Genomic DNA, 17143 nt, shown 5'->3' on the forward strand with positions numbered 1-17143 from the left:
CCGTACTCTTCCATGTAGCTCAGGACTTCGGTTAGGAAGAACCGCAAACGCTGCAACTCACCCCTGAAATTTGCGTCCAGTGATAGGAATCTTTCGATGGACTGGTATCTTTGCCCCTGACGGTGTTGTCTCCCATCCCGACTGGCAGTTGTGGGCTTGTGGGGAGTGGGGGCTGCCAAAGCAGGGGCTGCTGCCTCAGCAGATGTTCCTGGCACTTCAGCATCCAATTCCCCCTCAGTGTCTCTCTGGCTGCGGTCCAAGGTAGTGGAGCAGCTGCAGGGTTCAGGTTTCTCATCCCCAGGTGTGCCGAGGGTTTTCCTCATCAGTTCAATAGCTTTCTCTACGATCCAATTCGAGTGCTGTGTGTGATCTCATTCCTCTTTGCTAAGGTGAAGGGATCTCTCTATTTCTTGCTTCCATCCGGGTTGGTGGCTGCCACATCTCAGGGTCACCTTCCTTGATCTCTTCTCCCACTTGTCTTTCTTCCCAACGCCCATCGACCACTGAGGTTTGTGGCTGTGCGTATCTCCCCCTTCTTCTTCTGAGCAGTAGGACGTCTCGGATCCCGACAGCTGGCAGGGTCCCGGCCGGAGGGAGGGCTCCCCCTTTGCGGTGGGTTCCTTTTTCCCTGCCTCCGTGTCTGACATTGTAGTTTTTGCAAAGTCCCCTGGTAAAGGTCTTCCTTCCAGGTTGACTATTACTGCAGATCCTGTCTAATGTCAGGAGCTACTTCATGCCCACATCTGAAGAAAGCAAAACTCTTGGAAACAATTTCTTCCAAGCAGGAACTTTTATTAAGAATAGGAGATAGCAGGCATAATAGACAGGATCTGAGATTTCCCATGCAACGCAAAAGATTATAGCAGACATGTCAAACACAAGGCCCGGGGGCCAGATCCGGCCCGTGAAGTGGTTTCATGCGGCCCACGAAGCCATCCTGGAAACAGTGAGGGAATGGCCCCCACTGCCTTGGCCCTGGCCCAGAGACCCTCAGATCTGTCCCACTCCTGCCCGGGCCCCCATAGGCACCCTTGATGCGAACGATGTAGAGCTGGCCACGCCCACCCAGTAGGCCATACGCACTCTAGCCATGCCCACCCAGTAGGCCACACCCACCCAGGCCACACCCACCCAGCCCCGAGGGCAACCCCAATGCTGATGCGGCCCTCAATGAAATTGAGTTTGACACCCCTGGATTATAGTGTCCCCGAGCAGGACCCCACCCCATAGATCGAACCCCCCCATGTGGGATAGCCAATCCCCAAGTGTTAAGTCCGTTGTGGGAACCGAGGAGATAATATCTTTTGCGTGAGCCTGTCTCCAGCTCACGCAAAGGTTGGCGGCTGCTTCACACCTTCTCTGGGAGTGCAGACAAAATCCAGGCATTAGGTTAAATTCCTATCTCCTCTTTTGTTCTTAATTGACAGAGTTCAGAGAGAGAGATAAAGCAGGAAACAGGATACAGACCCAATAAACAAAGGGATTACATTGTAGCAAGGGAAGTGAAAGCAATGACCTGCAGGCACATTCCCCCCTCCCCCTTGGAAGCATGGCAAAACCTAGGAGAGGTGGAATGAAATTGAAATGAAATGAAATAAAATAGGAATGGGTTTTGACAAAAGGAGAAATTTCCTTAGAGTGAGAACAATTAATCAGTGGAATGGCTTGTGGATACTCTCATCACTGAAGGTTTTCAATAAGATTGGACAGTCATGTGTCTGGAATGCTATAAGGTCTCCTGGACAGGCAGAGGCTTAGATTAGAAGACCTCCACGGCCTCTTCCAATCTTCTTATTCTATGTTCTATATAGCCGCTCTGTGAAGGCTGAGTTTCAAAACGTGGCACCCAACGGTGGAATACAGCCCAGTACCAGACGGGCAGCTGAACAGGAGGTTTACTTGGTTCCTCTAATGCAGGTTTTGGTGGATCTTATGTTGCTATTTTGTTACTGCTTACCTTGTTATTTTGTTTTTTGGGGTGATTGTGAAGTATTCAGGTATTTTCACTGAAAGGAAGCATGTGAAAATTTGCATAATAAAAATCATGATTTCCCAAGTTTCAAAGCATGGCTCTTAGCCCTATCTCAGATTTTATGAATTCAAATTCACCTATATCATCAGTATGTGATAAGACTTTAATTTTGCTAATTAAATGGCTAACACCAATAGTAGTTTGGGCTTGAAAAATTTTGATTATTTTTAAGAAACATCAAAAAAATTTTACAAAAAACTACAAAGTAAATTAGGTGAAATGCAAATTAAATGATACAACCATTTCTGTGGGAAGTCATCTCAAGAATATTGTTCTTTAAAAGTAAACACCACTCAGTTTAAATTCTATTTAATATTTTTTCTAATATAAAATCATTTGTGGACTCTGCCCATTAAAGAACTGTGTGTTTCAATTCAAAGTTAAAAAGTACACCTACATGCAAAAAGTATACCTACACCACAAGGAGCTGCTATCAAGATTTTCTATATTTGCTCCTGTAAAGAGTAGATAAAGGTAAAGGTTCCTTCGCACACGCGTGCTAGTCGTTTCCGACTCTAGGGGCCGGTGCTCATCTCAGTTTCAAAGCCGAAGAGCCAGCGCTTGTCCGAGGACGTCTCCGTGGTCATGTGGCCGGCATGACTAGACGCCAAAGGTGCACGGAACACTGTTACCTTCCCACCGTAGTGGTCCCTAGTTTTCTACTTGCATTTTTTACGTGCTTTCGAACTGCTAGGTTGGCAGAAGCTGGGACGAGTAACAGGCACTCACTGTTACGCGGCACTCGGGATTCGACCCACCAAACTGCCCACCATCTGATTGACAAGCTCAGTGTCCTAACCCACTGAGCCACCGCGTCCCTAAAGAGTAGATAAAGACCCCAAATCAATTGTGGAACAAGAGAAAGTCTGCCTCAGAAGCCAGCTCTGGACAGGGATCACAGACCGCCAACCCAAGGAGTCCCTGGCCCCCCAACAACACAGAGGTGATCTACAGCAACATGTGTGCTTGTAGCTCTGTGTGTGTGTCTGTGTGTGTGTGTGTGTGTGTGTGTGTGTGAGAGAGAGAGAGAGAGAGAGAGAGAGAGAGAGAGAGAGAGAGAGATGCCAATTTTTCAACTTGAGGATAGAAAGAATTGGGAGGCACAGGGGAGACATGCTTGACTTTATTAGAAAAATGCCTATTTATACAAGGCTCTGTATTGCACCCTTTATACAACGGCTCTCCCAACAGACTGAAGCCCAGCCTGATGAACCCCACATAAGTGATACACATCCTGGTTCCTGTGCAGGATTGCAGTAATTATGCTACAAATTACATCATTCGGTAGAAAAATTCTTGGTCTTCTTTATTGTCTCCCATAGGAATGTGACCAATCTTCCCACAGTGACTTAAAAAAACAAAGCATATACACTTTTACGTCATTCTGTAAAAAAACAGACATTATCAAAATGGTACTGAAAACCATTCCATTTCTCGGTCAGTGATGCCCCGACTGGTGCCTCCTCATGCAAGCGGCCGGCAGCAGCAGACCTTGGCTGGGGGGGGGGGCTCTTTTCAGGCAACAGCGAAAGAAGCAGGCGAGGACAACGGGCAGAGCTGCTTCTTGGCCCTGCTATGGCCAAAGGCTCCTTCCCCCCCACCCAGTCAAAGCCAGGCAGGTGTGCCAGGAGCAGGAACATGCTGAGGGCTGCAAGGGCAGAGTTTACTGGCGCAGTGGAGGGAGAGAGGGTGAGGGGGCAGTGCCAGCCTGGGGGTGGGTGGGAGCAGCAGTGGCAAAGGCAGAGACAGAGGCAAGGCAAGCAAAAGGGGGCTCTCTGTCCATCACGGCCTGCTCCCCCCACCCACCCGCATGGGAGCAGCCCAGATGCTTCAGATGTCCATGCAGTCGTTGTCCTCCTCCTCCTCTTCCTCACCCTCTTCTTCCTCCTCCTCCGAGTCGCTCTCCAGAGAAGACTCTTGGCTGGAGGTCTCCACCACCTCCAGGGCAGGCTGGCAGAGAGTCTCCTTCTTCACATTGGCTGCTGACTGGGCTGAAAGTATTGCAGACTGTTCCGGAAGAAGGAATGGAGGGGGGGGGTCAGTTACTAGTCCAAGCCCATCAGAAATGGGCCCTTCAACCCGCAGAGGAAAAGCACAGCCCTCCTGGTTGGATTAGCCCTAGGCACAGAGCAGGCATGGCGGCTCTTCCGTATGGGGAGGGGGGGAATCAGCTGTTACCACATGGTTCAGAGGGAGAGGACCTTCGCATTACTCCCCCCCTCTCCCGATGTAACGTACCTTGAGCTTCTGCTTGGTCTCTTCCGAGATGCTGCCCTTTGGGGACAGGAGGGTGGGTGTTGGCGGAGTGACAGTGATCTCAGGCGGGAATTTGGAGACGGACGAAGGGATGAAGAGCTTTGGTACGCTGGGCAAGGTGCGGGACTTCACTCGGCTGCTGCTGGCTTTGCTGACCTGCTTCCCCAGGTGATGCGCATCTGCCGCGAGTTCTGTCCTGGAACTGGATGCTAAGCCCCCCCCCCAGTAGAAACGGAAGTGAGCCCCAAGGATCTTTGAAGGCACGGGGGGCACCTTGGTGTGACTGGCCCCTTTTGGATCTGCAACGTATTCTTGAGGACTTTCAGCCTCCTTTGAGGCCTGGAGGGCAGAGTGCAAAAATGGGGGTACCCAAGAGATCCTTCCTGCACCCCAAATGGAACCAAATGAGGATCGAGGCTTTCCTCACCTGAATCCACTGTCTGTCCTGCTGACTCCAACTCCACTTGCCAGGGTGGCAGACCAGAAGAGGGGATGACAGCAGCCATTTTCATCTGGTGGCAGAGGGGGGATTCCTGCTGTGGTCCCGCTAGGCGTGACTCCGATCTGCTCTCTTCTTCTTTGTCTGTGCAGAGAGATCCAGCAGGGTTACTCTTACAGGTGTAAACTGCCTCCCCCAGCCCTGGGAACCCCTACAAGAGATTTCTCCAAGCTTGTTGGAAGCTCTTGGGGAACATTCCTTAAGCTGATCTTTCTGCAGAGCAAGAGTGTGTGTTGAGCTGCTGACCATTAGCACAGTGGTTAGGATACTGGGGTTTACTGGAGAGAACTGGTTTCTATGGCCAAGCAAGGGAACCCCCCCCCAAGTACAAACCAAAGAGAAGCCAAGGAAAGTGGGGCTATATTCAGGCGACCACATATACGGGGATTTCAGCATTTCATGCCCCAATGGCTGTAAACTTTTCCCTGTCTTGGGAGATGTGAGTTTGCGGGCCACAGGTAGAGCATCCCAAGAGGAATTGGGAAACGTGGGATGCCCATGGGGCTGCTCCAGAGGTCAAGATACATGGCAGGGTTAAGGACCTGAATGAAGCAAAGGTTGTTGAACAGAATGAGGGGCCAGAGGGTGGGTAGGGAAGTCCCTCAGCCATTCTTAGAAATTCTGCTGCAACCCTTTTTGCTTGGATCCACAGAAGATACAGCCCTGGCCCAAGTAAAGAGATAGTTTGCTCGCAAGCAAACCTGTATCTCCATGGAACCCGAGGCCCTGCTCTAAGCACGTCTCTACACAAGAACTCCAGAAATCAACCTGAGACAGAATCGCAGATGCACAACAGAAAAGAGACATCATGCCCTCCAATACTTTTCCGTTTATTGTGGAAACATCAGGCTGCCAACAGAAGTCAGAGCCAGCAGCCCACCCCGCTCCTACTGCTGACTGCTCTTCCCTTGTTGCCAGGGCAACCTGTTTGCAGATGCTGACAGCAGAGGGTGGTACTCATCTGCTGGTGCCTCACACTGGCCTATTCCCTCCAATTCCTCAACCCACACTCCCTAAAAGAAATCTGGCAGATGAGCACCAAAACTCTTAAGACTTATTATTCCCATTTATATCTTGCCCTTCTCCGAAGACTCAGGGCAGCTTACAATCTAAGCACAAATCAATGTACTTAGCAATAGCCTTCATTCTATGTATATGCCTGCTTATTAGGGCTTTTGCCCCCCCCCCAAGCGGTATTTTTACAAAGTCAGCTTATTGCCCCCAACAATCTGGGTCCTCATTTTACCTACCTCGGAAGGATGGAAGGCTGAGTCAACCTTGAGCCTGGTGGGATGCGAACCTGCACTAATTGCAGGCAGCTGGTGTTACTGGAGGCATTAGCCCACTGCTCCACCAAGGCTCATTTATGGTCTCCTGGCTTCAGGTTCAAGACCTTCTCATCCTTCAGCCCCAGGTCACACAATCCTTTTTATTTTATTTTCAATTTGGAGTAGAAGGGACCTTGGAGGTCTTCTAGTCCAACCCATTGCTTAAGCAGGAGAACCTATACCGTCTCAGACAAGTGACTGTCTAACCCACAGGTCTGCAACCTGTGGCTCCGGAGCCGCATGCGGCTCTTTTAGCCGTCTCCTGCGGCTCCCAGTCCTCTGCCATGTGCAGTCAAAAAAAAAAAAAAAAAAAAGTGGGACTAAAAAAGTTCAACCAATCAATTCAAATATGCAGGGTAGGTTGCCTATCTCACCTTGGGTCCACTCTTCAGTCAAACCCTGTTCTGCACATGTACGTGCATGCGCACACATTTTTTGCGGCTCCCAGTTTATCCTTTTGTGAGGGAACCAGTTCCGAGTGGCTCTTTCACTGTTTCAGGTTGCTGACCCCTCGTCTAACCTCTTCTTAAAAACTCCAGTGATGGAGAGCCCCCAATTTCTGGAGGCAAGCTGTTCCACTGGTTAATTGTCCTCACTGTCAGGAAGTTTTTCCTTTTTCCAAATGCTCTTCGCCCAGTGCGCTCCCACAGGGAGGGTCTGCTCAGGGTCCCACCGGTAAGAGATTGCCGGCGGGTGACACCCAGGGATAGGGCCTTCTCAGTGGGGGCGCCTGCCCTCTGGAACCAGCTGCCAGTGGAGCTGAGGACTGCCCCCGACCTCCGATCATTCCGCCGGGGCCTGAAGACCTGGCTCTTTGAGCTCTCGGGCCCAGGCTGAGGAGAAATTTATTTTAATTGGGGTTTTTAATTGCACAGGGTTAGTTTAATCTTTTTTAAATTGGTTTTTTAACTTTTGTATGGCTGATTTTTAACTCCCTGTAAACCGCCCTGAGTCCTCAGGGAAAGGGCGGTATATAAATGTAATAAAATAAATAAATAAATAAATTCTAGGTTGCTTCTCTCCTTGATCAGTTTCCAACCATTGTTTCTTGTCCTGCCCTCTGGTGCTTTGGTGAATAACGTGACCCCCCTCTTCTTGATGGCAGCACCTCAAGTACTGGAACACTGCTATCATGTCTCCCCTATATTGGAAGACTGAGGATTTTAGCTACAGAGCACTAAGCAATGTCTGGCCTTTTGTGAAAAACTGAAATGGAAATATCCAAAATGGTGGCTAACTTCACTGCACCAAATAAAGCTAAAATTAGGCACGAAAGCTCAGATTCAAGCTTTGGAGTGAAACTTGGGCTCAATTCTCATGCTAAAATTATTTGAAATGCTGCCTTTATGTCTCCTTTGCAGAGGCTGCTATTAAGAAATCATCCTAATTTCTGAGGGATCTCAAAGCACTTCCAGGGAGCTTTGAACAAGACACCAAGTGGACAGATTCATGCACACAGGACATCAGACTGAATCTAGTCAGCTGAGCTCCATTATGGTTAGAGAGATGGAGAGAATCCAAGGTCTCATGTTATTTGCTGCATTAACAACATTTCGTGGTCTTTCTCCCGTAGGTTGTGTGGTCCATGTGTCTCTGCAAACTGGAGGATCCATGTCCAGCCCCCGGGCCTTGTGTTTGACATGTCTGGTCCAACCTCTTCTTTAAAATCTCTAGTGATGGAGCGCCCACAATTTCTGGGGATAAGCTGTTCCACTGGTTAATTATCCTCACTGTCAGGAAGTTTCTCCTTATTTCCAGGTTGCTTCTCTCTTTGATCAGTTTCCAACTGTTGTTTCTTGTCTTGCCCTCTGGTGCTTTGGAAAATAATGTGACCCCCCTCTTCTCTGTGGCAGCCCCTCAAATACTGGACACTGCTATCATGTCTCCCCTATTTCTTTTTTTCTTTAGATTAGCCAAACCCAAATCCTGCAGCCGTTCTTCATATGTTTTGTGAGTTTAGAAGACATCATTTCATAGTGCTTCTGCTCCTTCTTGGACCAAGCATTTCAAAAGAGGATTTTGCTTGTGCAGTCCCTAAACCACTCTCTGTTAATCCTGATTTTTAATACACACACACACACACACACACACACACACACACACACACACGGGAGGGACAGAGAGGGGGGGGAGGGAGGGGGAGAGATGCATTCTCCTCCAGCTACTAATGCATTTCTGAATCAGTTTCTCAGTTATCTTTAAAGCCTCAGCCGGTTTGATACCATATTGCCTAAGGGCTGCTTTCACCACTGAGGATCTGCAAGAGAAACGCCTCCCCTCCACCCCCACTTGCCACGGAGAGAAGCTCTCCACCCCTGGGGCCCATCAGCCCTTCCAGGCCAGCTTTTAAAAAGCCCGGAGAGCAATTTATGCTCTCAAGCCTTCCTCCTGCATAGATGTATTGCTCTGCTTGGAATTTAGCTGGGTTTTAGTACCCAGTGCAAAGGGATGCTTTGTCTACTTCAAAGAGGCCAATTCTGAAAAGGAAGCAACTGCCACCAACCACAGGAAGAAAGAGACTCTCAGAGGAGGAGGAGACCGAGCAGTCGAGAACCAGGTCTTTACAAGAGAAAAGCTCACCAGGCCTCAGACTGGACGTAGGAGGCATGTCCTGGACGTTCTCCACCCCTGCCGGCTCCTGTGGTGGCAAGAGGAGACCACTGGTGGCAGAAGAGGAGGAGGAGGAGGAGGAGGAGGAGGAGGAGGAGGAAGAGGAGGAGGAGGGCGAGGCTGCCTTGGGCTTGCTCTGCTGGTCCTCCGGTCTGGGTGGGACTTCTGCAACCGAGGAGGCAGGGTCTGCAGCAGTCCCCAGGGGGGGCGTCAGAGACTTGGGGGCAGCAGCGAAGAAGTGGTCCCTGCTATCTCTGGGGTGCTTTGGGGTGGCAGGAGCATCTCCGGCTGACTAGAAAAAAAAAAGGAAAAACAGTGTGACAGGTCGGGGGGGTTCATAACTGCACGCAGGGCCCAACTCCACCCCACTGGCAAATTCTCCTGAGTGCATTTCATTAACTCCCCCCCCCCCCAGCTGCACCCTTGACCATAAAGGCCTCTGTGTGTCAGGCTAAAGCAGCTTCCAGAATCCAGGCACAGAACTTGCCTTTTCCTAAATGATGTATTTTAGAAGATATGAACTGAAATTCCTCCAGAAAGAAATGCAACAGCAAAAGAAGAGAGAAGCTTTTTCTTGGGAGGGGACATCCTGACCCACGGAATCAGTCTCAACGGGCCACCTTCCACGGAGTGTAGCCAGGAGACTTCCCACCCTTGCTCAGAGCTGCTGGCCCCACGCCAGCTCTCTGAGGGTGCTTAAGAAATAGGAAACACACATAAAGAAATAAAGCACAGGAAAATGTGCCAGATACAAATGTAACATGGTAGGCTGAGCCCAAGGAGGAGACCCAACCTGAATCTCTCCATTTCTGACCCCCAGACTGAAGCAGAGGCAGGCAGGCAGGCAGGCAGGCAGGCAGGCAGTCCAACAAACCTGCTTTGTTCTCCACCAAAACACCCTGAACACGGATAATGTAGTCATGGACCATGCAAACAAGCAGCAGCTCAGTGCACGGAGCTATTGGTAGACTGGATGCTCTGCACCTCTTGCTGGACTCCCTCAGAGAGCACTCAGGGCTCTATCCAAGGGGAAAAGGTGCATCACAGCAAAGCAAGCTGACTCTGGCGCAGAGGAAAGGGAAGGGCCAAACTGAAGCCCGGCGGGGCCACTCCAGGGGCTGGCAGGACCAGGCATGGCTCTCCCCTCCTTCCCGGCAGCAGCCACACAGCAGCTCTCACGCTGGCTGAGGAAACCAGCCGAGGACTTACCTGTTTTTGGGCAGAAGCACCAATGTGCACTTGGCAAAATTTGACGGCCTGCTCCAGAGCTGCCGCTTCATCAACCTGCAGGCAGAAAAGCAGTCAGAAGACACTTCCTGTCTGGGAAGGCCCCACTCAAGATCCCCCCCAGAACAGGTCTCTCCCAAGAGGGGCTTGGCTGGTTACCGGGGGCGGTGTGTGTGTGTTCTCTTGAGAGACAAACTGGGCTTGCCTCGGGGACGATCCTTCTGGGAACAGGCAAGTCTTTCTCATGGCTGGCTATGGTGCTTCCTTTTCATAATGATTTTTTGTTTTAGTTGGGGAAGTGCTTGCTTGTTTTATTTAAGGCCGATTTGGGTCATTTATTTTTAAAATGTATCCTTTTGTGAATCACCCTGAGCCGAAATTAATAAGAATCTGCTGCTGCCGTTTTCAGCCTCCCTTTCCTCACCCATCCCCGGATGCCAAGAGGGAAACGAGCCCAGCTGTGGGGGCCGCCACCAGTCAGCACCTCATGAGCCCTCTACTCACCTGCTTAATGAGCATGTAGGTCTCAGACATGATCTTCTCAATTTTGCCTAGGTCGTAGGTCATGACCTTCTGCCCTTGCTGCCACACGCGGTAGGCGTCCAGAAGAAGGGTCTTCCCCGACTCTGTGTCCCCGGCCAGCTTCCTCTTCCGGTTGGGCTTCTGGCTGGTCTCTTCTGGGGGGCAGGCCGGGCCCTGGGCCTTCCCTGCCTCCAGCTGCTGGTGCTTTGAGCTGATGCTCAAATCCTCCAGGGATAGCTCTGCCGTGGTTCGGCTCTCGGGAACCTTGTCCTTGCAGACCTTGCCAGAGGGTGCTTGGGCCAGCTCAGGATAAAGAGAAGAGGCCTCCATTTTTTCAGGCTCAGCAGCAAAGTGGTCACACTCCATGGGCTCGGCCGTGCCTGATGGAGACACTCCTTTCGTTTCTTTCTCCGGCTTGCCCTTGGCTGGTTCCATGGCAGTGAGAAGCTGGTCCTGGCCCTCTTCTCGGGCCACATCTTCAATGCCGTAAGATGTCCCCTCCTCTCTGGACAAGGCTGTCTTTGGGGGCAGGTGTTCTTGGCCCTCCTCTGCACTTGCCTTGCGAAAGACATCAGTAGTCATTCTTGTCTCCAAAATGTCACTGCACTGTCCACTTTGATCTTCAGAGACCTTCAAGGCAAACAGAGTTAGCTGGCTGAATTTCCATGAGAGTCTGCATTGTGGGCAGTGTGGGAAGACTTACCTCGGTGAGCTCATGCAACGTGTCCTCTAGCACCATCACGGTGAGAATAAAGGCGCGCTGGGCAAGGACCTGGCGATCCGCATCCCTCAAGTATTTCCTGTAATCAGGAAAGGAAGAGCCGTACAGGTTAGAGGCAGAAACTGCCCATCATTTTAAGGGGATCCAAGCCATCCACCACACACCACGCTGCACCATCGTGTTCTCCCAGGCCCATCTTACAGGGCAGTGGCTACTCAGACTCAGCCGTGGGTGTAGTAAAACATTCCATAAATTTTATATCCAGCGAGACATTGTATCCTTAGCCACAGACCCACTTATGGAGTTGCCTGGCTGAAGTTAAAACCACACAACTCTAAGTGGCAACAGAGCCTGGAAGTCTAAAAGCCTTGAAGGAACAATTTCTGTCCTCTTTTCATCCCAACAACAGGAGGACCAAAGGAGGATCGTTCGTGTTCCTCTTTCTGGAGCTGGCCTTGCCTGTCAGAATTTTATGATGAAACTTTGCCCTCACTACAGGACATGATCCTTTAACAGGGCTCCATTTCCATCAAAATAAAAAAAAATCTTTATGCTGTCAACTTGCAAAGGCTGCTAACACTCTCTTCTGCTTGATCCAATTGCCCTCTTTTCCCTCCAAAAAGCTTCAGTTAAACCAGTGTCGTGTATTCAAAACTCTTTTGACAACTTGAAAAAGCCCCAGTAGCGTCAATGAGCAACTCCTTAATCAGAGGCAGAAACAAGATAACTGGGATGATGCACAGAAGCCTTTGGGGGTGCTAAGCTCTGATCTCCAGGTTTCTTCTTCTTCTTTGGGGTTCCCAGCCCTGAAGCTCAACGCCCAGCTCAGGAAAGCACTGGTGACACAAGGAAAGCCATCTTTGGTTTTGTGAGTGCTATCAAGAAGGGCCTCCTTCCCTTATCGTGGGAGTAGCTCTAGGACTGGGGAGGCCATTTGCACAGGGAGGAGAAACCTCCCCCTCCCCCATCAGCAAAGCCTGGGAAGTTCCACCCTGCCCTCGCGGAGGGAACAGGGAAGCGAAGCCTCCGGCACTCACTTTCCCTGCTCGGGGGTCCTCTGCAGCATAGAGGAGATTTTCAGCAAGGTGGGGTAATCTCTGAGTTGGGACAGCACGTTCAGCAGCAGGACGATGGAGCGGTTCATGTGAGAGGCGAAGCTACCGGGACGGTCAATTTCATCCACGGGGATGCGCCAAATTCCCTGTGCAGAAAAGCAAGAGGAGGAGACAAGTCACAAACTGGACAGTTCTTCCCCCTTCGACTTTGCCTCCTGGATATGCCGACTTCCCCGTCTAGTCTCCAGCCACGGCTGAGAAGGCCATCAGAGAAAACTTGCTCACCGCTAATCACTTTACCCAGCACAAGGCATGTGTGCTTGCAGAAATCTACACTTCTGGTTTGAACTCAGCTATTCAAGCTTAAAGAGATAAAGAGAGAGAACTTTTATGATTATTTGGCTCCTGGCTAACTGTGGTCAGTTGTGGAAGAAACAGGCAAGAGAGACATCCGCAGATGTTGGTTAAGCTGCTAACAGTACTGAGGCAAAACCAGGGTCATGTCTTCTTTTACCTAATTCAGGGGAAATAACGGAAGGACCTGCCTCTGGAGGTGGGCATGGGCGGCTAAGGATCCAGAGGAGGCCCTTCGAGTCCTTAAAAGGTCAGGACTGGGATGCTTTTGAAGGGCCGCGGTTGCCTTTGAGGGTCTCTTAAGGGCCAGGATACCTGCTGGCTGTTCCAAGGGGCCCCCAGAGACTATTCACACGCCTGGAGGCTGCACGCCCGAGGCTCCAATAATTGAAAGGCCTCGGTCACGGGGAACCTTCCCCGTCCCCCAGCAGGCCTCCCCCGACACCCGGGCTCCTCGGTCTCGCGGGCCGGTCTACCTCCGCGCGTTGAAATCCGGCTTGCACGTGAAAAAGGCAAGGCAGGCCCGCTCCAGGGCGGGCGACTCGGGATGCCCGAGTCGGGCTCGGCGGCTGCGCCAGCATCCCCTGGCACCGGGAAGCCTCCGCAGAGCGCGCCCGGGAGCGCCGCCGCCGCCCGCCTCTCCTCCCGGTGGGAATTCAAAGCGGAGCCGCCCAGGAAGGAAGTCAGCGGGCGGCGGCAGATCGGCCTTCTGGCCCTTCAACGCCGACCCCGCCTGACCCCCGAGGCCCGCCTTCCTTGTCGGGAGCGGCCGCGCAGCCCCTCCCTTCCCGCCGACGCCCGCCCGGCGGCTCACCATTTCGGACGGGCGCAAGCAGCGGCCCGCCGCCCCGCCAGTTCCCGAGCAGCGGCAGCGGTCGGGGCGAGGATCGTGGCACCGCCGCTGCCTCCGGCCCCGCCGCGACTGCTCCCGGGCCGTGCCCGTGCGTGGCTGCGGAGGACGGAGCCGCCGCGCCCGCACCCTCGCCCCGCCCGTCCTTTGCCGGGCTGCCCTCGCCTCTCCGCGGCCGGGCCGGCCCTCGAAGCGACGCGTCGCTGCCCGGCCCCTCCTGCGCGTTGCCCGCGCCGCCTATCTCCCCGCCCGGCCCGCCGCCCACGCGGGAGCCGAGAGCAGGGTGGCGCCGCTCCTGCCCGCAGCTGCAAGGCCGCCGCTCTGCCTGGAGCGCCCCGGGGAAACGCGGCGCCTTCCCGAAGCCCTCCCCCACCCCCGCGGCACCTCCGCAGAAGCGGATCCGTGTCCGCTCCCCACGGCCCCTTTCCCCGGGTCCCTCCGGCCTCCTCCGTGGAGGGAAGGGAGCCGTGCAGCACACAAAACCCCACTTTACTGATGCCGACCAAGGCCGGTGCCATCCCAGTGCCGGACGACGCAGGGGCCGCTCTCGCTGCGAGCTTCCCGGTTTTGCAGCCCCCTCGACCCCCAGCCGCCGCCCCAAAATAGAGCCTGGAGACCCCATAGCGCACAGGTGCCGCAGGCGGGAATCGAGGGGAGAAGCTTCCCCCGATCTCGCCGGTCCAAGGTGGGTCCCCCGAAGGAGGCGCCTTTAAACGGCGGCCGGGGGGGGGGAGGTTGTACATTCAGGCAGGGAAAAGATACGCTTTTAAGAGAAACGACCCCCCTCCCCCGCGGCAGGGTCCTCCGGCTCTAAAGCCTCTTAGCGCGCGATAATAAAGCCCTGCTGGCTTGGATTCATCTCTGCCAAGGGCAGCCTGGCCCCCAGGAGACACCCCCCCCAAAACAAAACAAAACAAAAACCAGCCTGCAGCGCAAACCGAGGCGGGTCAAAACCACAACCAAGCGAGCGCCACCCCCCCAGGCCAGAAGCAAGGTTGGAAAGAGGAGCCGAGCAGGGGCTCCTCTGCAAACACAACGCACTCCCCGCCCCAAGGGTTCAACAACCCAGCCCAGCGCCTGGTTCTCAGGGCAGCAGCCGTGCACGGGAGAGAACTGGGAACGTCTGAAAACTCTACTTGCTCCCAAGGAAAAGGACTGCCCCCGCCCAACTTCCTGTACTTAAGGGTGATGGGGCCCTGTTTTTTTCCCCTTTCGGGAGGGAAGGAGTGGTTTCAACTGAATTTAACACTCCCAGTTTGATCAGATGGGGAAGCTGGCCATTGCACAGGATTTTGGTCTATGCCTGTTTGTACAACAAAGGATTGTATTAGCTTGTTCAAGTCTGTCAAGATCTTTTTGGATCTGGAGCTTGTCTTCTGGGGTGTTGGCTATTCCTGCCAGGTTATTGTTATTTGCAAATTTGATGAGTTCCCCTTCTATGGTCTTCCTCTTCTTCCCCTTCCTCATCTAAGTCACTTATGAAGATATTGAAGAGTACTTGGCTTAAGACAGAAACCTGTGGCATCCCACTGCTTACTTCCCTCCATGTAGATCTGGTACCATTAAGGATTACTCGTGAGTACGGTTTGTCAGCCAGTTACAAATCCATTTGGTGGTCATGTTGTCTATCCCACATTTTTCTAGCTTACCAAGAAGTAGGTTGTGGTCTACTTTGTCCAATGCCTTGCTGAAGCCTAAGTTCACTATGTCTACAGCATTTCATTGGTCTACTAATTTAGTCACTTTGTCAAAGAATGAAATAAGATTGGTTTGGCATGATCTGTTTTTAACAAACCATGTTGGCTACTAGTTAAAACTTTGTTTCTAGATGTTCACAGATCTGTTTTTTGATTATCTTTTCCAGTATCTTCCCAGGTATTGATGTTTGGCTGATTTGTCTGTAGTTTCCTGGGTCTGTTTTCCCCCCTTTCTTGAAGATGGGAACCACATCAGCTCTTTTCTAATTCCCCGGTGTTCTAGAATTTTTTTAAGATATGGTACAACGGTTTTGACTTTTGTTGCAAGCCTTTGTTTATTCTGAGCCTTAGCTTTTTCCTGACTTCATCTTTGCAATTCAAGTTGTATGCTGGTATTATTGCTTGACAAGAGATGAAGAAGTAGCTATTTCATATGTTAGATTTGTGTATTGTTTTAGTTAAGGTTAGGAGGGGGGATGAGAAGGATTGCACCTTTCAAGGCCATCTCTAACTAAGAAGATAAGGCCTTGGTGGGTTTTCTAACAGAAGGGAAACTGATTCTTTAAATTAATTGGAGAATATGATTAATGACAAAATTAGAAAGGTGGAGAATTGTGTTTTAATATATTGTGCAAGGGGCGGAGATTTCAGATTCCAGCTTCCTTCAAGCAAGCATTTGTTGGTGTATTAGGCTAATAAAGGACTTTTAAGGTAAACAATGCCTCAGAGTCAATTGAAAAGCCCATGTCGGAAACTTGACAGGTATTTGGCCTTAGTTGTGTTGCTCTTTCCATTTTTTTTGTAATTGTCCTTTTTGTCTTTCAGTTTATCAGAGAACTTTGTGCAACTATGCTGGTTTCTTCTTCGATTTCTTGTTTTTCTTTTTCACTGGTATTGTGCTGGATTGGGCTTTTATGATCATATTTTCCCACGCTTCTTGAGTTGTATTCCCCTTTAGGATTTTCATCTATGGAATTTTTCTTAGGCTCTCTCTGAGTTTGTTAAAATAAGCTCTTTTAAAGTTGAAGACACTGGCTGGATTATGTGCTATTGCTTGCATTTACATTACAACTAATATGATGTGATCACTCTCACCCAAAGGTCCGGCAATTTCAACTCCTTCTATCACCTCTTAGTAAGAATTAGGTCCACTTTATGGCTTTTCCTCTAGTTCCCTCCTCTACCTTTTGGATGACAAAGTTGTCAGCTAAGTTGGTTAGGAATCTGTTTGATCTTCCACTTGCTGCAGAGTTTGTCTCCCAGTTGATTTCAGGGTAGTTAAAGTCTCCCAATGTACTGTGGTGTATTTCCTACATACATTTGTTAATTGTTTAGCAAAAAGTTCATCCATATTTAGCAAAAAGTTCATCTATTTTTTCTGTTTGGCTGGGTGGCCTGTAGTATATGGCTATAACAATGTCATCCTTATTTCCTTCTATATTGACCCATATGGATTCCAGGTTTCCATTCTTGGTTTTGTGTATTTCTCTAGAGATGTAGTGATCTTTTATACCTTCTCTTTTGTTGGGTCTGTTTCTTTTGAATAGTTTGTATCCTTCTATCAGTACATTCCAGTCATGAGTTTCATCCCACCAAGTTTCAGTAATGGCAAATCTATCACATCTGCCTTCATGTACTAAAACTTCAAGTTCACCCTGTTTGTTCCTTAAACAAAGGAGTGTTTGTGTATAGGCACTTGAGTCCTTTATGGATCTTGAGTGTGTTTCTTATATTTCATAGTTTATATATAGGTTTTCTTTCCATCACTCTCTACTTCATTGTGTTTTTCCTTTTTCTTCTTCTTCTTTCTATTCACTCCCTGCCTCCTTATGTGATTGGTTATCTAGTGGTTTTTGCTTGGAATCAGGTTCTAAAGGTCTTGAAGATTGCCCCACCCCCTCATTTTTAGTTTAAAGCCCTTCTGATAAGATGGTCGTTTTCTGAATATATACTTTCCAGTTCTTGTGAGGGTAACTCCATCCCTTGCCAGTA

At 50.7% G+C, this 17143-nt stretch overlaps 1 protein-coding gene across 2 annotated transcripts in view; it reads right to left on the reverse strand.

Moving 5' to 3' along the window:
* Positions 1 to 3139: 3139 nt before the first annotated feature.
* Positions 3140 to 17143, reverse strand: part of CABIN1 (calcineurin binding protein 1) — a 106531-nt gene continuing 92527 nt past the window's right edge. For both annotated transcript variants that reach the window (XM_083373759.1, XM_083373758.1), the window contains exons 29-36: positions 12233 to 12396; positions 11178 to 11274; positions 10457 to 11104; positions 9935 to 10009; positions 8696 to 9017; positions 4716 to 4871; positions 4271 to 4497; positions 3140 to 4039 (exon numbers count right to left, since the gene is read on the reverse strand). In XM_083373759.1, coding sequence (XP_083229885.1) covers positions 3863 to 4039; positions 4271 to 4497; positions 4716 to 4871; positions 8696 to 9017; positions 9935 to 10009; positions 10457 to 11104; positions 11178 to 11274; positions 12233 to 12396 — 1866 coding nt within the window. In that variant the 3' untranslated portion in view covers positions 3140 to 3862. The remainder of the gene's footprint in view (positions 4040 to 4270; positions 4498 to 4715; positions 4872 to 8695; positions 9018 to 9934; positions 10010 to 10456; positions 11105 to 11177; positions 11275 to 12232; positions 12397 to 17143) is intronic.

Source organism: Vipera ursinii, assembly GCF_947247035.1.
Source record: "Vipera ursinii genome assembly, chromosome: 14".
Classification (NCBI taxonomy): domain Eukaryota; kingdom Metazoa; phylum Chordata; class Lepidosauria; order Squamata; family Viperidae; genus Vipera; species Vipera ursinii.